We start from the raw sequence: 24,256 nt of genomic DNA, 5'->3' as shown, positions 1-24,256 counted from the left end.
CTGCTCTTTTTGGTCCCTCCCCAGGCAGCTCCTTCTCCTCTGGTCCTTCTGCAGGAAAAAGGCCCCCCTCCTGAGCCTCAGACCAACGAGTGGCCAGGGATGTTCAGCTTGATGGGAGGTGGACTGCTGTGCGCAGTCTGCGGCCTAATCCTCCTCATAGTTGCCACGGCGACAGATTTCTGGATGCAGTACCGCTACTCAGGCAACCTCAGCAACCAAGGCCTCTGGCGGTTCTGTGTGGGAAGCAAATGCCACCCGCACACCATCACCCTCGGTAAGGGGCACCTCCGCATTTGGACCCAAGAACACCACGGACGTGACGGTTAAATTCCTCAGCAGATCTCAGTATGGCAGAACCAGCAACAGACATCATGTAGAATGGTGGGATTTAGTGACCAGGGAGGCCATTGGTTCTAATCCCTGTTTCAGCTACCATCGGTGGTCTGAAGCTGATCTCCTCTGTCTGCAATATGGGGGGGATGATGATAATTGTAGCTTACCGTTATGGACTGCCACGAAGGAGTACAGTGATAACATAGGTAAAGTGCGCTGAAAACAATAGAGTCTTGGCTAGTAAACTGGAGATGCTTGGCTCCATCCAGGCCCAGCTTAACCTCATACCCTACTAGATTTTAAAGATAAAACGAAGGATTCTGTTTGTGGACTTCAAGCTCTCTGTCACATTTCTGTGCTGCCCTTCCTCAAGTTGGAATACATGGCTCTCCTGAATAGTAGTTGCGGCTCCTGAGCTTCAGGGGGTGAGGCCTGACACATTAGGGGTGGGGCCCGATACAAAGGGTAGGGTCCTTGTGGAACCTGGTGGGGCAAAGATGGCACCCAATTGATTAGGGGAGGAGACTGGCTGTGCCCGGTGCCTCAGGGAAGGCGCTGTAATGGACAGGGCTAGCCAAAGCCTTTGAAACTCTCTCAGCCCTTACCTGCCTCACAGGCAGTGTTCCCTCTCAGCTGAGTTCAGTGTGAGCTAGCTCACAGTTTTTTAGCCTCCGGCTCACACATTTTTGTCTTAGCTCAGGGAGGATGGCTCCAGAGCAAACCAATTGATGCAGTAGCAAAATCATTCACTCACAACTTTCATGCCAGCAGCTCACGAAGTAGAATTTTTGCTCACAAGACTCCACAGCTTAGAGGGAGCATTGCTCACAGGGAGTCTGTTGTGGGGAGGGGATTGGTCTGGAGGGGGCAGTTCCTCCTCCCCAGCTACCCTCCCAGGAAGGAGGGAAGGGGGCTGCCATGGTTGGTTCTCTGCCAACTGAGCTCTGTCTGTCCCTCTCTGCAGCTCCTTTGTGGAGGACCTGTTACTTTAAATGCACCTCTGCCGAGTGAGCTAGACAGAGCGTGTCCTCTTGGCACCTTTGTGCAAAAGCACAGCTGCCCACCTGGCTCAGCTGTCCGCTTCTCCTCCTCCTCCTCCTCCTCCTCTATACCAAGCACCAAAATAGCCTGCCACATTCAGTCTGGCCCTTCATCATGAGGGGTTTTCCCTCCTTCTCCTGGACATTTTGAGGAGGGGCTAAAAGCCTAAAATTCAGGTCAGGTCCTGAGACTTGCTAACTCTACCAAGAGCCATCCTTCCCAGTACCCTGTCTACTCCGGTTCTACACAGTGCCTCTCAACGGTGCCTTGTTTCCCTTCATAGCCTTCTGGGATGCCACTCGGGCATTCATGCTCCTCTCCATCCTTTCCTCCTTTGCTGGGATCATCTTGGGGCTGACCGCCTACTCCAGCAACGTCCGATCCACTCGTAACCGTGCAGCAGGACTCATTGAGAGTGGCGGGTTGGGGGGAGAGATCAGGGAGGGGGGAGGGGAGATCCAGGACTCTCCTTGTCTTGAAATAGACTCTGTTTTGACTGTGTCATATCTGCATAGGCATTACTTGATTTTTCTCTATGGATCATCAGAGGAAGGAGTTAACTTTTACCTTTATCTGCTGAATGGGCCAATGGCCCTTCCCCAGAAGTAAACAAATTGTGTATTCTGTTCTGGCCACTGATTGTACAAAAAAGTATTGTATCTGAGGTGACAGAAAAGTTCTGTTCAGGCTGTTAGGCCTGGGATAATCCATTCACCCATGGAAGTCTTCAACAGATGTTGCCATCACCATAGAGGAGAACATGAATCTGTGACCCACATGCCTCCTTGGGGGAATCTACAGTGCTACTACAGGGGCTCCCATTAACCCATCCAGAGTGGGAATTGCCAGCCATAAACCTCAGTTTCCTACCCCTGAGGAGCTGAGGAATGAGAGAAAAAAATGGCTTCCACATAGTGATACTGTAGGAATTTCTCCTTGTCTCTATGGTAAAGACCATAGAGACTAAAGGAGGAAGCCTACAGCATAGCCTGGAAGTGACATCACATCCTTCTCAAACTCCGCCCTCCTCAGGCACTTCCCCCCCCCATCTCCCAGCACTTGCTGATGCAGTACTGGAAACCCTACTCTGGAGCCCATTAAAGCAACCAAGGCTTCATTTCACCCTTGGCTCATAGGAGTTCTAGTTGACTGCTTCACCCCAGACGATATAAAACATTCATAACAAGGGAATGATTGGGCTGGGTCTGGGAAATGAATTCCAGAATAAGCTGGCTCTTTCATCTATCCACCATATTGAAAGCAGCCATACAGTCCCTTACTCTGTCCTTCCCATTCCACTTCAGGTCTCTTTGCCCTGTTGGGTGTATCAGTCTATACAGGAGTGACGGTGAATTTCTACGGAAAACGCTATCCTGACTGGCGTTTCTCCTGGTCCTACATTCTGGGTTGGATCGCGGTCATCCTTACCATCTCAGCAGGTACTGTTACCACTCAGCACTTGTTATTGGGCGATTCTGCATCTGGCATTTGCTCCCCCTTTTCTCAGCACTGAGGAAAAGGTGCAGCTCAAAACCACATTCAAATACCCTGGGGCAATGCTGTACTGATTGCAAAGTCACCCCTGAATGGGCACAGAGCTATGCAGAAGGTACCATAAAACCCGATGATCAAAGAAAGTGAAAGCGGCATGCAGTGTAGAGGGTACCATAAAATCCGATTATCAAAGAAAGTGAAAGCAGCATGCAGTGCAGAGGGGAATTTCTGTTCCAAGGTGGGTTTGGTAAAACAACGGAGGGAAAAGCCAATGCAGAGTTGCTCAGTATCTCAGGTACCACAGCTGAGTTGCTCCTTTCCAGTTTCAGAATGCCACAGACAGGGCACAGCGAACCATATGGCCTCCTGGCCAACTTACCTCCTGGGTTCAGGAAGTCCAGCATCTTAAGAGCGAGAACACCTGAATCTTCAGCTAAGGGCCTTTGGTTACTCCCCCCCCCATACTTTCCTCACCATAACTTATGGTCTGTCCACTGCTCCATGTATCCTGCCAACCCCCTTTCCAGTTTCCTCCCATCTCACGCTCACAAGCTCTCCCCTTCTCTTTCCAGGTGTGTTCCACATTTGCGCTGTCCCCAGGAATTCCTCTCCTAATGGCTCCAACGTGGCAAGTGGTTGATCCACTCCTACTTCATCACTGGGTCAACCCCTGTCTGGTTCAGATGTCTGACGTTCCCTCCCAGTCCTCTTGGTCTTCTGCAAACGCTCTGTCTCTTTCCTCAGACTGTTCTCCTTCCTCTCCACCCTCCACCTGTTTTCCACCTTCTCATTCAGGATTCATTCAACAACAACAGATCAAATAATGTTGCCTACAAGACTTTAGGGATGCCTATGAATCCGCCTCTCCCTTTCTTGTGATCTTGCGTCAAACCAAGTGACTGTCATAGAGTTAATCCACATAATAATTTTGTTTTTTGATGAGAAGTCAGGGCCTTGGGTATCTCCAGCAAAAGACTTCCTTCCCATATTTCACAGGGACCCACTTGTACTACTTGTAATTAGGGACCCAAATGGTAATACCTTTTGTACACAAATCCACTAGAGGGCAATAGCAACTAAGATGAGGGATTCAGTGATGTGCAATCATGCATCTACAGGTCAATGCTCCCATTCATGCTCAGCAGGACAAAAAGGCAGTGAAGGCACTTTCCCTCTTGAAATTTATTCACCTTTGTATTTCTAGCTTTGGCTACTTCATGTTGTCATGAAATGTCCTTTCTTATTGATCTAGTCTCCCCCTCCAATGAAGTATAGCACCCTCACACTCCCTTTCATTATAAGACTTCTCAGATTATATGTTCCTCTTGGAGAAGAGATAGTTGAGGTGCCTTTATCCAGAAGGTTCCTTAAAGTGGAGTTCAATAAATAGCAAACCCTCAGACAAAGTTTTCCTCCGTGTCCCCTCCCCCCTCATATTCAGAAGAACGCACACAAGATGCTTCATGGAAACAGGTAGGCTGCTGCTGTTATCCTTCTGCTTAGCTCCCTGGGTGTTCAGGATCCCCAGAAATGTGTTTCCTTACGTCTCTCATCACCCCCCGGTGTTTTACAGTTGAAGAAATGCAACACTGTCTTGGTCGCTCAATCAGGGCCAAAGATACAGAATTGACAATCCAAATGATTCCCACATCTGGCATTCAGAAATGATTGCTCGTGTTCTGGTCAAAGAGCATGAGATGAGTCCTGCTGGCGTATACCACGGGAATATATCTGGCAGACTTCAAGCAAAGATAGCCAAACATCCTCCAACATGGGACCGTCTCAAATCCGAGTGGCCTGAGGGCCCTATAAACTGAATAGTTCCAAAAGAATTCCAATGAAAAGTCACTCAAGATTGGCAGACATTTATTTACAAACCAGGGCACTGTAGTGGGCCAGCATAATTATGGAGGGGTTTTTTGTTTAAAAACTGATGTTTGTGAAGAGAGGGCATCGTGTGACCTCTGTCATTCATGTGGTTCTCTTATAATAAATAAATGAATTCCTCCGTTGTGTTTGTCCCACATGTGGTTACTCTCCTTGCGAACAGTCCTCGATAGGTGTTAATATGTCATTTACATAAGAACATAAGAGACGCCAAGGTTGGATCAGGCCAAAGGCCCATCCAGCCCAACACTCTGTATCACACAGTGGCCAGAAATACCAGTGCCATCAGGAGGTCCACCAGTGGGGCCAGGACATCAGAAGCCCTCCCACTGTTGACCCCCCCCCAAGCACCAAGAAGACAGAGCAACACTTACCTCAGAGCCCCTATCTATACCTTGTGGCTAATAGCCACTGATGGACCTCTGCTCCATATGCTTATCTAATTCCCTTTTGAAGCCGTCCATGCTTGTAGTCGCCACCACGCCCTGTGACAGTGAATTCCATGTGTTAATCACTCTTTGGGTGAAGAAGTCCTTCCTTTTATCCGTTCTAACCCGACCGCTCTGCAGTTTCATGGAGTGCCCACGAGTGCCCATTTAGGAAGCCTCCTTATACTGAATCCAACCTTTGGTCCATCAAGGTCAGTATTGCCTACTCAGACTGGCAGCAGCTCTCCAGGATCTCAGGTAGAGGTCTTTCATGTCATCAGATCCTTTTTAACTGGAGATGCTAGGTATTGAACCTGGGGCCTTCCGCATGCCAAGCAGATGCTCTGCCCCTGAGCCACTCCTTCTCTAAACATGCCACTGTTTGCAGAAGGGCATCGATAGGGTTGTGTGTAGGCAGGTCAGGTGTGCGTTTGATTTATACCTCTGCTCCCAAATCCAGCAAGTAATGGGTTCACACAAGCCTGTTTATCACACATGGATCTCCATATCTAGATCAGGTTGACATTGTTTTAAAAGATGCATTTCCTTGTTGAAATCTCTCTCTTGCTGACTCACATATGATAGCTGGGCTATATGACAGCTGAGCTGGATAACGAGAGGTCAGTTATGATGGACTTGACCTGCATTTCCTGTCATGTTTCAAGGTCTTTGGGCTTTCAGGAAAAATAATGCTTGTCCAGTCTGTTAGAATGGCCGATTCATGCAACACACCCACTTAATCATGGGGGAACTCTTGTGAGCCACGCATGTTTGCCAGTGAATCCGGCCATGGAGTTAGTGATTGTAAGAATCACTCTATGACGAGAAGAGTGTGGTATGTGAACAACCCTTTGGGGGGGGGGTGAAATCACTGAGCTGGGATGCAAGAACTCTTCCTTGTTGGGCCACTGATTCACCCTTTGTTCTTGAATGAGTCAATGAGGTTACCCTCTCCTGCTAGCAAGTTAGTAAGGTTCCCAGCTGATCAGTGTGGTCCGCTCCTGTGCCTTTGATGGTTTTCATGGCCTATAAGCATCCTCACCTACTGAGTTTCTGCAGATCAAGCTGCTGTTCAAGGCACAGGAGCAGATAGTGATGAAAAAGTTGGCAATCTCAGCAGCCAGTCACTTAACCTACATACTATTCTGAGTTAAGGAAGTGTTATGGTCCACTGGATGCAGCACAAGCTCAAAGCTGTGCTTTTGTGCCTGTAGCCCCTTCACACCGAAACTCTTTTTATGATCATCTTCTCCTGTGCTAAAATTGTACAATGAAAAATAATTTCAACCCCCGGAGAATGCTTTGAAAAAGGATTCCACTGGCCTTTGATACATGATGTCCCTGTGTGGGAAGGTTGATATATTTTTTTTAAAGAACAAGAGTGGTATGCTATGCAAATATATCTAGAAAACATATAGCTGCGAATTTGGTATGAATAGATCTATCTGAAAGCCTAGGATGGCCCGTGAATGCTTATTTCTCTACAAGCCTTTTAAGTTAGCACAAGGTTCCTTTTTCTTTTTTCCTTAACATGGATGACTTTGGAAAGCCAGAGATATTATCACCCCTGGGGCTTCCAACTCTTAAACTTGGCTTTCTAGCTGACCTTTGAGTTTAACCTTCAAGCACTTATCAGGTGATATTATTTGTCATCATGCCATGGAATTTTGAACTATCCATTTCCACTCATTAAAACTCTATTAAAGTGCATGACATTTCTCCCCGTCCCACTGGCAACCTTACAGGCAAAGTAATGCAGGTGTCTTCAAGGGCCTTCCAGAACAGGTATGTTTTTAATTGGCACTGGAAGACCTACCACGATGAGGGCAATTGCACTCCCTGAGGCAGGCTGTTCCAAAGTTTAGGAGCAGTAGACAAGAAAACCTTCCCACAATGCCTCCCTCCACTGCACTTCTGGCCAGGTTTCTGTCAATTGCCTCAGAACCCAAGCAGATAGGTAAAATGAGGAGTAAGTTTTTATACCCTGCTTTTCTCTACCCGACTTGAGTCTCAAATCGCCTTCCTTTCAACTCCTCACAACAGGCACCTTGTGAGGTAAATGGGGCTGAGAGAGTTGTGAGGGAACTGTGACTGGGCCAAAGTCACTCAGCTGGCTTCATGGGGAGAAGTGGGGAATCAAACCCGGCTCTCTAGATTAGAGTCTGCCATTCTGAACCACTACATCATGCTGGCTCTCAAAAAGTAAAGAAGGTCCTTCAGGTATAACGTATGGCAATGTAAATTGCAGTCCATATTATCAGTAGGCAGCAGCAGCAATACACATGATAATTTCCCAAGGCATAAACACATAAGATTTACAGCACCATTAAAACAAGCCAGATTCATCTAATTGTAATTACTTCACCAACAAGTTAACCAGAGGCCTCAGAAGGCAGAATAATTTTCACCTGGAAAGTGATACTCAGGTAGGCACTACATGAGTTTCAGTGAGGAGAGAATTCTGTAGATGAAGGGGTCACTGCCTGGAAGACGCTGTCTCTTGTTGGTACCTACCCCATTTCTGAAGCTGGGGAGGAACAGGGAACAGGGTCTCCACTGAAGATCCTAACGGCCAGGCTTGCACCCAGGTAACCATTTTAAAGTCCTCTGGAGAGAGACAGTCACCCTGACAACCTGGAGAATATTCAGCCGACCACAGAAAGAGGATATATTTGTGGGGTGGGAAAACACCCCATGTATCAAAAACTTTAGGAATGATTAATTTTAGATGTTCTAAAATGTTTTCTTTTGTAATTCATGGAAGTTTATATTAGTTTTCTAATATCAATGGCTCAAAAACAAAGATTTATGCCAACACAAACAATAACAGCTTTGAGGGATTTTTCTATTGGCAAGAAATATTGGAATTTGGCTTGGGGTAGAAATTATACCCCAAATGCAGTATGCAATAAGCTTCTTTACAATGTTGCTATAGGGTTAAATAGGGTTGCTAACTTTGGCTTGGGAAATTCCTGGATATTTGGGGGTGGAACCTGAGGAGGGCAAGGAAGGACCTCAGTATAATGCTGTATAGAGTCTATCCTCCAAAGTAGTCATTTTCTCCAGGGGAACTGATCTTTGTAGTCTGGAGATGAATTGTAATTTAAGGATATCTCCAGGTCCCACCTGGATACTGGGAACCATAAAGCTAAGGAATAGAATTGGCAACTGTCTGAGAAAAAGAAGGCTTGGCTCTCTTCTAGTCCCCACAGAAAGCAGCAGGCCCAGCTTTTGATGGTATGCAGCCAAACTGAAAGGAGTACAATCCTTATTCATTTCTTCTGTACACTTCTGGTTCCAGACAGAACCACTTCTAATTTCCACAATATAAAAGGCTTTAGCCATAGAGACCTAGAGTGATACAACACAGCTTTGGAGAATCACAGTCAAAAGCAGTTATTTATTTATTTATTTATTTTTCATATTTATACCCCGCCCTCCCCCGTGGGCTCAGAGGCAATGTTATCAGTAGGTTGTGTGTGACTCTAATAATACCTCATTGACATGTTTATGTTCATGATTCACAGTAGTCATTAACAATTGCCCTGGTGAGGTAGGACACTGTTACTATTCATGTAGGGGATTGATCTGAGAAAGCACGGCTTACTGTGCCTAAGGTCACCTCATGAGTTCATGGCTGAGGTGAAATTTGAACAAAACAGCCTCCCTGATCACAGCTCATGGGCTTAGCCACTTTGCCATGCCAGTGATTCCTTTTCTGTCTCTATGACAAACCATGGTATTAATTCCACAGGAGTTGCCCTGTTATGGCTGATTCATACATTATAAACTCTTCGTGTCCCCGATGAATCCTCCCCAGTCCCTTCAGTCAGAAGTACCCTGGCAGTTCTTTGTTCTGGACTTAATTCCCAGGTTTAGGGAGGCTTAATTTGGATTGAGACTTCTGATTTCGGGGGGGGGGGGTATTAACTTAACCTAGGGTTGCCATCAATTTAAATCCCAGGAGATCTCCAACCACCACTTGGAGATTGGCAACCCTAATTTAAGCCTCCCACATTGTACTGTCAGGGGTGTGGCCTAATATGCTAACAATTTTCTGCTGTTGGGTGTGGCCTATTATGCTAATGAGTTCCTGCTGGGCTTTTTTTTTTTTTTTTAAACAAAACCCCCCCTGCTTTCGAGCAAGGGAAACCTTTACCTTTACCTATATAGCATTACTAGCAGGAAAGCTAATTGTAAAACCAACACAACGAGCTCTAGAAAGACGGAGTAGCAGCCTCCCCCCTCAGGTGCAGCTCCTCCCTGTGGGCTTCCAGGGTTTGCTCGTAAAGAACGGTGGTACCTGCAACCTTGGTACTGGTTTCCCCCTCCCTCCCCACACCATACAACAGCCATACGCAAACTGATTCCCCCCCCCTTGGCTGTGTTCCAGGCCTCAGCAGTGGTCTCGTCATTGTCCCACAGCTCGGCCAGGAGGACACTGTCATCCTTCTTGGCCTTAGCCAGGCACTGCCGCTCCCAGTTGCTGAAGCAGTGCTTGGGCCCGTGCAGCTGCTGGATCTCGGCCTCGCCCTCCTCCTTGACTGCCCTCCTCCATGGCGCCGGCCCCCGTCCACTTACAGGCTAGCCAGCTATGTGCATCCGGGCGCAGCCGACGATGACCACTGCGGCACTGCCATGATGGGCCTTGGCCTCATCATCCTCCACCCGCTGGAGCATCTGGCCCATCCATCGCCTCCCACAAGACTGACCCAAGATGCTGTGTGCTGCTTCTGTGGGTGGGACTCAGGGAACGCAGCCACCAGTGGATAGGGAGTCCTTCTGATTGACAGATCAGGGAGCCCACTGATTTGGGAGCTCATGGAATGTTCAGCAAAGTGCCACCCAAAAACACAATTATATATAAGGATAGATACCTTGCTGAGGTCCCCCCCCCCCCAGGCTCCACCTCCCAAATCTCCAAGTATTTCCGAACCCAGAGCTGGCAACTCTAGTAAAGCAACATCAGCGCTTTCACTCATTTTCTCCTGCCAGCCACTGAGGGGATGGCATCACTTTAGGCATGAACCCAAAAGTGACCTCAGTGCGACATTCTAGGATTTCAAATAAATATGGTAAAACAGTAAAACCATAGAGTTTGCGTGGAATCCTAGAGTGTCATTCTAATGTAACTTCTGAGTTTGCCCCAGAAGTGACATTGCAGCATTGTCGTGACACAAATTTCATATGTTGCTACCCTCCTACAACTCCCACCAGTTCCCAGTGCTTGGCTGGCAACCCTGCCCTGTGCTACAAATCTGAATTGGGCCCATACACCCCCAGAAATTAAGTTCCATGCATAGCACTATCGGCACCCATTTGATCAAAAGGAACTGGGGTGGATAAGTGAGCAATTTTGGTGGACATGTGGGCCTTTATAATGATGAACTGTCCTTAAACTTGGGGGGGGGGTGAATTTTGCGACACCTGGAAGACTACCAAGCTTATGCCAGAATCAATTTTATGCTAGAGTAAAAGCTCGTCAAGTATTTAAAGAGCCACAGGACTCATGTTTATTTTTACGACAAAAGAGTCTCACCTGCCAGTGGTTACAGATTATATTGCTAGTTAAAGGGACAACAATCACAGCCGGTTCACAGGATGGCATACCCTAGAAAGAAAGTTAAATCCTATCTACTCCCCCCCCCCAATTCACCATAATGGATAAGCAGTGACACAGTGGCTTTTGCATGTCTAGTTTAAGGGTGATAGAGATATGCACAATTAACGTTACACATTCCACTGTGACACCCCAGTGAAAAGTCCTGGGCTGGAATCCAGCAGTGTGTGAACGCTGGTTACCTTTCGTTGCCAGTAGAGGCCGCCCCAAACACCTAGGATCCCACGGTCAGAATACCTTCCCACGGTGGTTAGGAATGCAGAGGAGTCACCCTAAAGTTTATAAAGGCTTGCAGACATAATGCATTGCTTCCTGGCACGCTAGCACCCCACCAAGGGTGGTGGGGCTTGAACCCAGAATTCTACATTGCAGGGGGGGTGGGAATTAAGATCCTTGATCTTGTGGGGTGTCTCCCCCCCCCCCCATAAGGCAAAGGCAGGGACACCACTGGCAAGGGAATGTTGGTATGCAAGAGGAGACTGTTGAAGAAGTATTCCCCTGCTCACTTGTTCTTTTCTCCAAATTTCTCTCCGCCACCCACCGTCAGAACTGGAAATAAGTCAGGCTGAAGGCAAAACGGCAAAGGAGGGGTACGGGAAGGAGAGCTGCGCGAAGGGCTGAGAGCATGCCTCCTGCCGAAGTGCTGCCTCTCTCTTCTTACCTCTGTAGTTCCATGGCTTTGGGCAAGAGCGTGGATTTATAGAGGTAACGTTTAGCAGCACCCTGGAGCTTAGAACACTAGTCAGGGTGGTTTGGATGTGTGAAGCTATACCAAGTCAGGTCCATTGGTCCATTTAGCTTAGTGTTCTCTATTCTGGCTAGTAGAAGAAGAAGAAGAGAAGAGATTGGATTTATATCCCGCCCTTCACTACCCAAAGGTGTCTCAGAGCGGCTTACAAACTCCTTTCCCTTCCCCTCCCCACAACAGACACCCTGTGAGCAGTCTTCCCTCTAAGCTGTGGAGTCTTGTGAGCAAAAATTCTACTTGGTGAGCTGCTGGCATTAAAGTTGTGAGCCAGCGATTGGGCTGCTGCAGAAATTAGTTTGCTCTGGAGCTATCCTTCCTGAGCTAAGACAGAAATGTATGAGCCGGAGGCTAAAAAACTGTGAGCTAGCTCAGACTAACTCAGCTTAGAGGGAACACTGCCTGTGAGGTAGGTGGGGCTGAGAGAACTCTTGACAGAAACTGCTCTTTTCCAAGAACAGCTGTGCCAGAATGGCTTGCCCAAGGTCATCCGGCCAGGTGCAAGTAGAGGAGTGGGGAATCAAACCCGATTCTCCCAGATTAGAGTCTGCGCACTTAACCACTACACCAAACCGGTGTAAGGGGCTAGCCTGATCTTGTCACATCTTGGAAGCTAATCAGGGTCAGACTTGGTTAGTACTTGGATGGGAGACCACCAAGGAATCCCAGGGTCACTATGCAGAGGCAGGCAATGGCAAACCTCATCTGGATGTCTCTTGCCTTGAAAACCCTACAGGGTCACCTTAAATCGGCTGCAACTCGATGGCACTTTCTACCACCAAGGGCTACCCAGGGCCTGAGGCAAAGAAAGGTCTTCCCCATCACATGAGATTTTTTAAGTGTCAATGCCAGGGACTGAACCTGTGGCCTTCTGCTTTCAAAGTGAGTGTGTGGTTCTTCTTTTGAGGCATGGCCGTTCCAGTCAGCATTCCCTCCAGGCACACTGCGTTTATTATTCTGGATTAGGAATACCTGTGGCTGTTTCCGCAGAGGAATCTCCCCCTGCCCATGGATTACAGGAAGGCCCTGATATAAATGGAAGCATCCCCTTGACATTGTGCTCATTCTGAGCCTTCCCAAGGTGTTCCCTTTTAAACCAGAGCCAAGAAGACCCTCCTTTGATTGGGTTCAAAGGGTGAGCTGTAGAGTGGCTGTGGATAGGGCATCCGTGTGGATGTTCCACATGTAGCCGCTACACGGAGGTGGGCAGAGCGCCTTCAAAATGGCACCACTATGATCCACATCCCCCATTCTTTGGGCTTTCTTCTTTTCCCAGCTGAGCTGCACTGTGAAGTTGGATGGGGGAGAGAAAGGGGACCTTCCTGGGCTGGGGAGGGGGAACACAATCTCTGTTGTCTCTTCTTTTGTGCAGATGTGGCAGAGGAAAATGGGGCCTGGATGAAGGAGCACCGGTGAACAGTCCAGGGGTGGAGTGTGTGGGTGCCGTTTCCGGCTGCTCCCATGCTGACTGCAGCTGCTGTAGTGGCAGAGGCAGATTTCTACATCTCTGTGCAGAAGTGTCATAAGATCTGTGCTTGTTACAGTCATGAAATAATGGCTTCCACAGTGTATCCACAGTGGCATCTCCCAATAAAGACTTCACGGGTAACCATGGGAAAGTGATTTACAAGCCCTGATTTTGTAGGATAACAGTGAATTTGACTGCTTAAGGCAGGGATACACAACGTGGTGTCTGTGGGTACCGTAGTGCCTATTGGTACCTTTCCTGGTGCTCGCCAAGTGTTTTTAGAAAGTTGGCAGTGCCAAGTGGGGCTTTTGCCCAGCCAGGGTTCTGATTACCATTGGAGAGCTGATCAGCTCTGCAAACTTTTTAAGATGTTGAGTCAGCTTAATTGCTTCCCAGACATACCTCAGCTCACCTTCATACAAATGCAAATAGAGCTAGCAGGAGAGATAATAAGTGGGTCATGATCTCCCCCTTCCTCCCAGCAGGGAACAGAGTTTTGGAGAAATGAAATGCTAGAGGGACCCCAGAAAGGAAATGTCCTGGGGATCTCCAGGAAGAGCCTCTTTGACTTGCCATGACCTGGTCAGGGGGTGGGGGAAAGGGAGGTGATAAAACTCCTTGCAATACAAAGGATATCTTTTTTTCCTTGGGTGCTGAGGCCATGAGTACACACAGACTTCTCCACTGAGGAATCAGCCATTAACTGTGTGGTTGGCTTAAAGAGCTGAAGGAAACTTCAAGGTAAAGGAAAGTATGTAAAGATCTGTAACTTCTTAAAGCTATGGAGCCAGTCCTATGTTTTAACATCTGATAGGGCATGGATAGAGAGAGGGACAGAGGATTTGCATTTTACCTATTTCTTTTGGAATCCCTTGCTCAGTCTGGTGCTGTGCCACAAGTATGCTTATGTATTTTTTTTTTTAATAAATACTTTATAACTTTCAATGCTGGTAGTGGGTCTCTGTACCACATAGAACTCCACTGTCTTGGACATGATATTTTATAAGGGACTCCAGGGGGAAGGCAGGCAGTTGGCAAGTGGCTATTCCTCCAGGGGCGTGCAAGACAGTAAACTGTCCCCATGGTGCCCAGGCGCTGGGCAGTGGGAGACACAGAGGCAAGGGCTCAGAACTTGGAAGGAAAGCTGGGAGTTCTGAGCCCCCTAGCAGGCAATCCCTTACAAAGATCAGGTGGGGGTGGCGAGTTACCTGAGAGTGGAAGCCTCGCCAGGTGTTGATAAAAACCTTGGAAGGCAGGGTGGAATAGGGCCTGCAGGCCGGAGCAGGCATGTTCCGCCACAGGGACCCCTGGCTTAAGGATTCTCAAACTATGGAGTAAGTTCCATGGGGTGAGTGCAAGACACCTCCATTGCTTAAGTTCTTCTAAGGAGGGTGAAGATGCAACAGAACTGTGATGGCTTCCTCCCAGCATCGAAGGTTTAACCACACTGCCATACTAACCATGGAAGCTGCAGAGAAGCAGGAAAAATCTTGGTTTCTTCTGACCACAGCATCTTTTCCTTCTGCTTCTGCCTTCTCTAGCTAGTTGGTTTTAGGAGGAAGCTGCAGTGCCCAAGAAGCCCACAGTGCTGGAGCTCCTGAACTTCCCTGAGCAGTAGCTGTCTGCTTCTCTCTCTCTCTCTCTCTCTCCTTCTTTCAGAATCTTAAGAAGAACTGGATACCCCGCCCTTCACTCAGAGTCTAAGAGCAGCTTACAATCTCCTTCCCTTCCTGTCTCCACAATAGACACCCAGCGAGGTAGGTGGGGCTGAGAGAGCTCTTTCAAGAACTGCCCCTGAGAGAACAGCTCTGAGAGAACTGTGACTGGCCCAAGATCACCCAGCTGGCTGCATGTGGAGGAGGGGGGAATCAAACCCGGTTCTCCAGATTTGAGTCTGCTGCTTTTAACCACTATACCAAACTGGACCTACCTTTTGGCAGGGTCATCTCCTTCAAGGTTAGACTTGGATGACAAAGCCCTTTCCTAACAAGGCCCACTGAGAAGATATCTACAGTAGTTAAGAAACTTCACCATTCCCTTTGTCAATAGTCTTCGATAAGTGGAGGCGGGCATTCTCCAGCTTTCACTGCCACTCTTCCTTTCTCCCACCCCCGGCAGTGAGAGGAAAACATGGAGTGATAAACAGTGTCACATGCATCAAGATGTCACATCTAGGGGAAACCCAGAAGTGAGGTCACGGCCACCCCCATGACATTCTAGGAATTCTCAAAATCAATATGGTCTTCGCCAGTGTTCCCTCTAAGCTGAGTTCAGTGTGAGCTAGCTCACAGTTTTTTAGCCTCCGGCTCACACATTTTTGTCTTAGCTCAGGAAGGGATGGCTCCAGAGCAAAATGATTTAGGCAGTAGCCAAATCGCTCGCTCACAACTTTAATGCCAAAAGCTCACAAAGTAGAATTTTTGCTCACAGGACTCCACAGCTTAGAGGGAACATTGGTCTTCGCCATAAAGATTTGGAGGATTCATACAGTGTTGCAGGATGGCTGTTGCGAGGCAGCTGTGATGTGAACAAGAGTTTTGAGGCAAGTGTTAAAAGCGTAGCCCCCATGCAATGCCTGCACTTCCGGGTCACACCAGAAGTGATGTCATTGCACTTCACTGACAACCACGCCCCCTGTGGTAAGTATCTGCCTCCCCCAATCTCCTGCCATGCCGGGCTACTGTTACAGGACATCGTTTTTGGCTTCCCCCTGCCCCAAAGTGACGTCACAGTACACAGAACACCTACAGCTTTTAAAATGTATTTCTTTTCTCCTGCTGCAGTTTGGAGTGGTGGGAGGCCTCCTGGAAGCTCTATTTGATGCTGACAAAATGGCTGGAGCAGGGGTCGTTTCGTAGAAAAAGAGCAAGGGGAACTCATTAGCATAACTCATTAGCATATGCCACACCCCTGACATCACTGGAAGTGTGTCATAAGGCCACACCCCCTGACATCACCGGAAGTGTGTCATAAGGCCACACACTCCGCCGCCAATGGTCCTGGCCGCCGCCGCCGGCCTTGCAGCTCCACTGCCGAGCCCCATGAGTGGCCCAGCGGTGGACCTGCAAGGCCGGCGGGAGTGCAAGGAAGCCCCGCGAAGGCCCTCCCTGGCCCCAGGCAGGCAGGGGTGGGGAGAGGCAGGGAGGAAGCAACTTACCCTCCCTCTTCTCCTGCCTCCTCCTGGCTGAATGAGGGCCGGAAGCGGGGCGGCCGGAAGCAGGGGGCGGGGCTTTGTCATGTGCCCCGCCCCCGTACCTCACCCGGGGGAACTGCGATCCCCCGCGATCCCCCCCGAAATGACCTCTGGGCTGGAGGGAAGGCTGAAGCCCCTTCTCTATGTGCACAGTGATCCTGGTCCTAGTTGGGCACTTACACATGCAGGAAAACCTACAACTCGTGTGTGGTTGTGTTACATCTGGCAACCGGTGGAGGATGGGGAGGGACTTACCTGGAGTAAGAGAAAGGCCCAGGCCTCATGGCTGGCGTCACACTGGAAGTAACATCATCATACCAGTGACATCCAGGTGACACTCTGGTATTTGGGCAAAAACGGTATGGTAAAACTGGCTTTCACCATAGTGTTTTTGTCCAAATACCAGAGTGTCACCTGGTCTTTACTGGTGTGATGATGTCACTTCCTGTGCAATACCGGCCACGAGACTTGGGCCTGTCTCTTTCTCCAGGTAAGCCCTCCTGTTGGCCAGCTGATTGGCGGCTGGGGGGCCGCCTTCACCAGAGACGGGTCTGGCAACCCTAGGTGGAGACCACAAATACCCAACCTGCATACTCTGTAATGTGTGAAGAGAGAATATAGAGTTGCCAGCTCTGGGTTGGGAGATACCTGGAGATTTGGGGGATGGAACCCAGGAGTACAGGGTTTGAGAAAGGGAGGGACCTCAGCAGGGTATAATGCCATAGAGTCCACCCTCCAAAGCAGCCATTTTATCCAGGGAAACTGATCTTGGTTGTCTGGAGAGCAATTGTAATAGTGGGAGATCTCCAGGTGCCACCTGGAGGTTGACAACCCTAGGTTTGAAGGAGCTCTGCCTTGAAGGAAGTTAGGCCCATCTTCTAATGTGTTTAAGACACCCCCTCCCCAACTGCCCTCGATTCCATTGAGATCAAGCTTACTAATTTAGGAACTATTAAACTCCTGTACCTTAAATACCTGCATCAACAGCAGCCTGGCATTCCAGGCATTCCAGACATTCCTCACCTATCCATGATGCCCTATTTCCTCCAAAGGAAATCCATTCTGGTGGTTGCCAACCTCCAGGTGGGTCCTGGAGATCTTCCAGAATTACAGCTGATTTTTGGACTACAGAGCTAAGTTTCCTGGGAGAAAATGGCTGCTTTGGAGGGTGGGCTCCATGGTATGATATTCTGCTGAGTTCCTTTCTCTTCCCAAACCTACAGTCCTCAGGATCACCACAGATCTCCATGAATTTCCCAACCTCGAGATGGCAACCCCAACACAGCCCCTGATGCTGATTCCCCCCCCCCAACTTCTCTAGAAACGTTTTGAATTTGTTCCCATAATCTTTGGGGGGAGGGTAGCAGCCAGTTGCTGCTGTTTCATTTAAAGCCTTCAGGAAGAGCTAAGCCCAGGGACTGCAAAGCTGGTAGTGAATGGTTTGCTATTTCTTTGCATGTGCTAAGTTTTATTCCTTAGGGTTGCCAGCTTTGGGTTGGGAAATACCTGGAGATTTGAAAGAGGAGCTTGGGGAGGGGAGAGTTTGAGAAGGGGAGGGACCTCAGCAGGGTATAATGCCATAAAGTCCACCCTCCAAAGCAGCCATTTCCTCCAGGGGAACTGATCTTGGTTGTCTAGAAATCAATTGTAATAGCAGGAGATCTTCAGCTGCCACCTGAAGGGTGGCAACCCTGTTTATCTGGGGTCTTTCAGCTAGTGTGTGTGTGTATACATATTTCCTAATCTACCAGAGATGTGAGTTTGTGGAGTTCTCATAATAGCGATGAAATAGTTCTGTTGCTAGTATTACACACACAATCAAATCCATAATTGATTCTTTTACTACAGTCAGTGTCTGGGCCACCTTCTCACTGAACCAATCCTGTTTTAAAAATACACAGGGAAATCCAACAACGTAATTAAAACAGGAAATAAAACCATGGTACAACAAAAAAAAAATTCCGCACGGCACTTACAATGGTAATGGATGCCGTGTTTTGGCTGAGGAAGAATAGCAAATTCTTAGCCACGGAATAGTTGTGGTTTGAACTCTGGAGAAATATTACACCCTTGTCACTTCAGCAGAAGTGCTCCTTTGGATCCGGAGCCACGAATCAGCCCAACATTATCAGTTTATTGCACAAAAATAAAGATCTATCATGCAGAAAGGCCCTTGGGTGGAGTCAGCTGTGTTTTGATGAACTTCATTAAGGGCTGAGCACCAGATGTCCAGTCCTAAAGAGTCTCAGGGATGCCACTGTTCCCTTTGGCCATGCCCCTGTTTCTTTTGGGGGGGGACTCCAAAATCTGGCCCTTCAGGACTGGCCTGCGAGATCTCATTCAGCCGGGCTGCCGATGTGAACACTCCAGCACCCTCCATGAACTCCTTCTATAAACAAAACCTCCCGCCCCCCACTTCGTTGAGAAACACCTGTTTAAACTTGCCAAACAGACTAATTTTTTTTAATTACCTCTCTTCATTCCCCTCCTTCTGGCGATGCGCGGAGAACAGGTTGTGGAGTTTCAAAACAGAGCGATTGCTCAGCACCACCAAGCGCAAGCCGCAACACTGACACCGAAAGAGAGAGAAGCCCCCTCCCAAGACAACGACAGGAGAAGACCCATTTCCCAGAAGTGGCAGAAAGGTCAACCATCACCAAGGAGGATGAAGGCTCCTTTCCCCTTTCTTCATCTGGCATGAAAAAAACCAAAACCCGAATGTAAACAGCTCGCTGTATTTCCTTCTCCCCGGACAGCTTGGCTGTTGGAAAGGGAAGACTCCGCCACTGGGCAGAAGTTCTTGGCCTTGACCTGGTGGGTCACTTTGGTTACAAAGTCTGCAGGACAGAGAAGCATTTTGACAGGTGCAGCAGTTGAACATCTGGATCCCCCCTCCAGCATGGTTGGGCAGCTTATCTTGTTGTTGTTGGCTGTGTCCGGTAAGTCAGTGATCCGTTCTGATCTTAATTTGTTTTCCCCTATCAGCTCCGCTTCCCGTACATCACCACACACGTACAGTTTTCAGCCCCTCTTCTTACCCAGAAGAGAGAACCTGTTTTGTAGCTACTTTTTTCCTCCAGAGACCGACTTAAGAAATAATTAGGTAATGATAGTTTTGCTAGTTTTGCCTAATCTCTGCTTTGCTTTGGTGAGATGCTTTGGGATGGGAAAAAGCTCTCCTGGAGTTTCGGTCCAGGCCCACCCACCCATCCTTTGTATACCTGGTGGGAAAGGTGGAGAGGGTGAAGATATTCTTAGGAGCCCCCCGATTTTTGATGTGTTTTTTAGGATAAAGAGTCTTTGCTAGATGCAGCTTGTTTCTGAATGGTGGATGCCTCCGAGGATATGGGCTTCAAGCCTTCAGACAAAGATGCTTGGGGTGTGTGTGTGGATGAGGCAGGAATGTTGAGGTTGAAGATCTCTTGAAGGTCTCTTGAAGATCTCTCTGATGTTTCCAAACATCTCTTGGGAAAAGAGGAACCCCACCCTCTTTCTTGCCTCTTTGTGAAGGCAAGCTTGGTGCCTTAAGTGGGTTCTCTTTCTTCTTCCCTTTGCTGGAAGGGAAGATGAAGAAGAAATGGCCATTTGGAACCGCTTGCCAACTGTTTGCCCCTCACTCCAGGGCCTGTACAGCATCCTGACCCACTGTGTTCAAAGTTTGAGCTGGCTTGCAAATTAATTGATAGGAGAAGATAAATGTTTGCCGTTTAAAAGCAGAGCCGCGGTGTCAGATGAGTTGATAGGAGAAGATAAACGTTTGCCATTTAATAGCAGAGCAGCGGGGTCAGGGGGGAAAGTTGGCAATACTGCTGGATGTGGGGTAGAGAGACAAGTGGGGTGTCATTTCGACTCAATGCAAAAATAATCCTTTACTGGAAATGGTAATGCTCAGTCCCAAGAAAGTTGTTACTTCTGTTTGGGAAGCCAGCGTTGCTCTCTGTTTCTCTCCAAAAAACATCTTAACTTTGGAGTTGGGGGCGAAGCATCCTCTGGGAAAAAAAACAGCTTGCAAGAAGCGAGAGCTTTGTTGCAACAAAGAAGACTGTCAGCTGGGAAAATGCCATTTTATGTTCTGTCTTTCACAACACCTGCATTTATTTTGCCTCCCACACACCAGCTAGTCTTGGTTCAAATGCCAAGCTTGCGTCAGGACATTGTTCGGATTGCTTAGGTTGTTCTGTGGCATCTCTCTGGTTCTCTGTACGGACTGTTTGTAGGAAGCCATGGAGGGCATTTTGTATCGGCTGTAGTGTGTGCTTTCCTCCCCTTTGTACATTATAGAAACTCGTATTTCCAACAATTGGGAGTACAGAACCGGAAGGGGAGTTACTGATGGTTACCCAACCTAAGTAAGGCATCATTTCTCCCTCTGGAGTTGTCACCAGTGGCAATGGGGGGGGGGGGGGGGGGGACGGACGACACACACACTTATTAGATGCAGGAAAAGTTCAGACGTGTTTGGTTTCTTGCACACAGAATTGCTGTTTCTAGGCATCTGTTCTGAATGCCAGGCTCTGCCCTGGGAAGAGTAAAGAACACATAAAGAGTGCCTCTGTGCATGTGCAGAGTAGGGTTGTTCTTGTACCTTTCAAAGCCTCTTGGAAAGGCAAAAGTTAGTCCGGAGAGGCTTTCCCTTGTTGGTTAGGGAAAGCTTCACCTGTTTAATTTCTGTGGGTCAGGTAACTGTCAAAACACAGGAGCAATGCCGGGGCCATGAAAAGAATAACCCACTTGCGGAACACTGTGCCCTCCTCTCTGAGTAGTCACAACTGGCTTCCCCAATCTGGGATTAGCCAAAAAGGTTTTCTCGGGTCAGTAGAGGCATTTCGAGCTTTATGGACCTACTGACCGGACTCCAAGTCTAGATCTGGCATCCCTTGCAGCAAGCCAGAGATCGACTTTGCCTTCCCTCCCTCCAGCAGCGGCAAAGTGACTCGGCAGGTTATGCATGGAGATGTAAAAACCTTGCGAGAGATGCTGACTCGGGGTTTATGCCTTTCATGATTACTTGAGGGCCCCAAACGCAGCAGTGAGTCACAGAGACCAGTTTGGGAAAGGCGGCGGGGTTGAAGGAGTCCATGGAGTCTAGGACTGCCAGTTTTCCAGGGCCTTAGAGCCTTAGACTCAGGAGATCAGAAGGGTTACCTGATAGAGATTGGGTGGGGATGGGAGAGAACTGGACCTTCGTGGTCCCTGTTGGAGGCTGGGCAGAGCACCTGTGCTGGGTGGCTCAGGGACAGAGCCTTGGGCAGCCAACTCTGGCCTGGGAAATTCCTGGAGCTTTCGGGGTGGTGCTTTGGGAGGGGGAATTTGGTGAGGGATTTCACCTAGAATCTATGGTATATCATGGAGTCTTCCCTTTGAAGCGGTTGTTTTCTCCAGGGGAACTGCTCTCTGCTTTCTGGAGATCTGTTGTAATTCCAGGAGAACTCCAGGCCTCAACTGGAGGTTGGCAACTCTAGTGGAGCCTGACGGACAGGGTGGTCAGAACGAACAGCTCCCAAGCCAAGCAGAAAATCACCTGCCTCCGGTGACTCTGGCTTCTAACCCTGAGATGTGATTGCATTTTCTGGATATCCTGGAAAGAAGGGAAGCTTTTTGGTCAGATCGAGAGACCTGGCGGCGACCCCAATGGAGACTGCAGGCAGGGCCTGGTGTAGAAGGCTATTTCTGGTGGAGAGGGCCAGTGGCCAATTTTAGGTGTGATTGTATTAGTTTGCATCAAAGCAAGGTTAGAGCAGGAAACATGTGTTACGTTTCTTGAACAAAGTGTCTTAAGACGGTGGTTCTCGAGCGATGAGCTGGGCCCCCGAAGAGGGTTCCAATTCTCTTGCAGGATGGAACAGGTTGAGCTGGGAAAGCTTTTGGGAAGCTGGATGGCGAATTTGGGTTTGCCTCTTCTCACTGTGTGAAAAGACCATGAAATACAACCAATGCTTCTTCTAAGCTGTGGAGTCTTGTGAGCAAAACTTTTACTTTGTGAGCTCCTGGCATTAAAGTTGTGAGCAAGCTATTTGGCTACTGCATAAACTAGTTTGCTCTGGAGCCATCCTTCCTGAGCTAAGACAAAAATGTGTGAGCCGGGGGCTAAAAAACTGTGAGCTAGCTCACACTAACTCAGCTTAGAGGGAACACTGAATACAACCTGTTGTTCATTAATGCTACAGATGTATAAATAGTACACATGTGTACTATTTAGAAACTTGTCCAAGTGTTAACTATTGTGAGATTCTTGCGTTATGGGCTGGGCAGTAGCCTGGAGTTGCTTTGCAAGAGGGTCCCTAAAGCTTCGCTAAGTTTAGGCGTGGGTCCCAGTTCACATACTTGAAAAACTGCTGGTTGGTTTGGAGGCCAAGATCCCCAGTTGGTGCTATGCTGGAATTATACTGGAATTGGTGGGGCAAAGCTCACCTGAGTCAATGCAGTACGTTAGGAGTGGAACTTTAGCCCAAGACAGGAATATTAACTGGTCGTGGACGGTCAGTCACCTTTCACAAAGAAAGCACAAATCATCCGGTCCTCTTAACTGAGTGAATGTGCTATCTGTGAATTTCAAGAGTCTCAGGATCAATGCACAGGTTACAAAGTTCTTGTGGTCCCCCACAGGGTCGCCAACCTCCAGGTGGGGTCTGGTGACCTCCTGGAATTAGAACTGATCTCCAGGTGAGAGGAATTGGTCCCCCTGGAGCAGACGGCTGCTTTGGAGGACGGACTCTATGGAATTATACCTTGCTGAGATCCCTCCCTTTCCCAAACCCTGCCATTCCCAGGCTCCACCTCCAAATAAGAACATAAGAACATAAGAGATGCCAAATGTTGGATCAGGCCAAAGGCCCATCCAGCCCAACACTCTGTATCCCACAGTGGCCAGAAATACCAGTGCCATCAGGAGGTCCACCAGTGGGGCCAGGACATTAGAAGCCATCCCACTGTTGACCCCCCCCCCCAAGCACCAAGAAGACAGAGCATCTGGGTTGGGAAATACCTGAGGATTTTTGGGGGGGGGGTTGAACCTGAGCAAGGTGTGGTTTGGGGAGGGGAGGGACTTCAATGGCGTATAATTCCATGGAGTCCACCTTCCAAAGCGGCCATTTTCTCCAGGTGAACTGATCTCTGTCATCTGGAGATCAGTTATAACCCCAGGAGCTCTCCAACCTCCAGGAGTTCTGTGCTCGAAACTTAATTCCCAGATGCGTGCGGGCCCAATTCAGACTAGGACGGCAGCATGTGGGGAGAGGGAATGGAACTCCAGCCTCTACCCTGGTACTGTTTTGACAACCTTAGACATTTGCCGCACTGGAGGAATTTATATGTACAGATGGCTACTTGTAAATGTCCCCAGTGGGTCAAACAGTGGCCCCCCTGGCCCTTTTCACGTCAGGAAAACAATATCAGTAGGGGGGTATGCTTAAATTCCTTCCACCAGTGTGCTGCAGTTCAGATCTGAAATGGGCCCATGTCCACCTTGGAATAAAGTTCTGAGCCCCAGACACCCTCTGACTGCCAGACATGTGGGGGACAAGGGGACTTTTGTAATGTAACTGGCCTTAAGATGCTGCAGGTTTGTCTAGGGTTGCCAACCTCCAGGTAGCACCTGGAGACCGCCTGCTATTACGATTGATCTCCAGACAACCAAGATCAGTTCCCCTGGAGAAAATGGCTGCTTTAGAAGGTGGACTCTATGGCATCTTATCCCTGCTGAAGTTCCTACCCAGGCTCCACTCCCAAAATCTCCAGATATTTCCTGTCCCAGAGCTGGCAACTCTAGGTTTGTCCCATGTTACACTGACTGCTAAAAAAAGGATGACAATGGCTGCTTGAAGCTTCCATGTGTCTAGAGGGTGCTCCGGAAACTGTGATGTGGGTCTTGAAAGGTTTTTGTCCACTTAATCAGTGCTGAGCCTCTCCTGTGCTGTTTATGTGAATATTTTGAGCATTGTTGGGTGGAGCAGGAAGAGGAAGGGAAGCATTGGCACACGTGACCCTGCCTTGTGCTGAGTCAGACCCTTGTTCTGTTAAGATCACTACTGTCTGCTCTGACCGGCAG

At 48.6% G+C, this 24,256-nt stretch overlaps 2 protein-coding genes across 2 annotated transcripts in view; both read left to right on the top strand.

Moving 5' to 3' along the window:
* Window positions 1-99: 99 nt before the first annotated feature.
* LOC107107962 (lens fiber membrane intrinsic protein-like) lies at window positions 100-9,956 on the top strand. Its single transcript, XM_015408335.1, has 5 exons — window positions 100-274; window positions 1,658-1,789; window positions 2,679-2,813; window positions 3,441-3,500; window positions 9,577-9,956. Exons 1-5 carry the CDS (start codon window positions 100-102, stop codon window positions 9,954-9,956), a joined length of 882 nt encoding a protein of 293 aa, XP_015263821.1.
* Window positions 9,957-18,751: 8,795 nt separating this feature from the next.
* The window catches only part of PVRL4 (poliovirus receptor-related 4), a 141,926-nt gene continuing 136,421 nt past the window's right edge, over window positions 18,752-24,256 (top strand). Inside the window, 1 exon segment of the mRNA XM_015408334.1 lies at window positions 18,752-19,148. Coding sequence (XP_015263820.1) covers window positions 19,109-19,148 — 40 coding nt within the window. The 5' untranslated portion in view covers window positions 18,752-19,108.

This window comes from Gekko japonicus, unplaced genomic scaffold (genome assembly GCF_001447785.1).
Source record: "Gekko japonicus isolate JY-2015 unplaced genomic scaffold, Gekko_japonicus_V1.1 scaffold457, whole genome shotgun sequence".
NCBI lineage: Eukaryota > Metazoa > Chordata > Lepidosauria > Squamata > Gekkonidae > Gekko > Gekko japonicus.
The sequence above is the reverse complement of the archived record's forward strand: the minus strand, read 5'-3'. Positions and strand labels throughout refer to the sequence as shown.

What these genes read in the sequence shown, in the direction of transcription:
- LOC107107962 (XM_015408335.1), top strand. Translation starts at nt 100, where the DNA reads ATGTTCAGCTTGATGGGAGGTGGACTGCTGTGCGCAGTCTGCGGCCTA. An exon ending in TGCAGCAGGACTCATTGAGA is followed by an intron (nt 1,790 to 2,678) that starts GTGGCGGGTTGG and finishes ATTCCACTTCAG; the next exon opens with GTCTCTTTGCCCTGTTGGGT. An exon ending in TAATGGCTCCAACGTGGCAA is followed by an intron (nt 3,501 to 9,576) that starts GTGGTTGATCCA and finishes GCTGTGTTCCAG; the next exon opens with GCCTCAGCAGTGGTCTCGTC.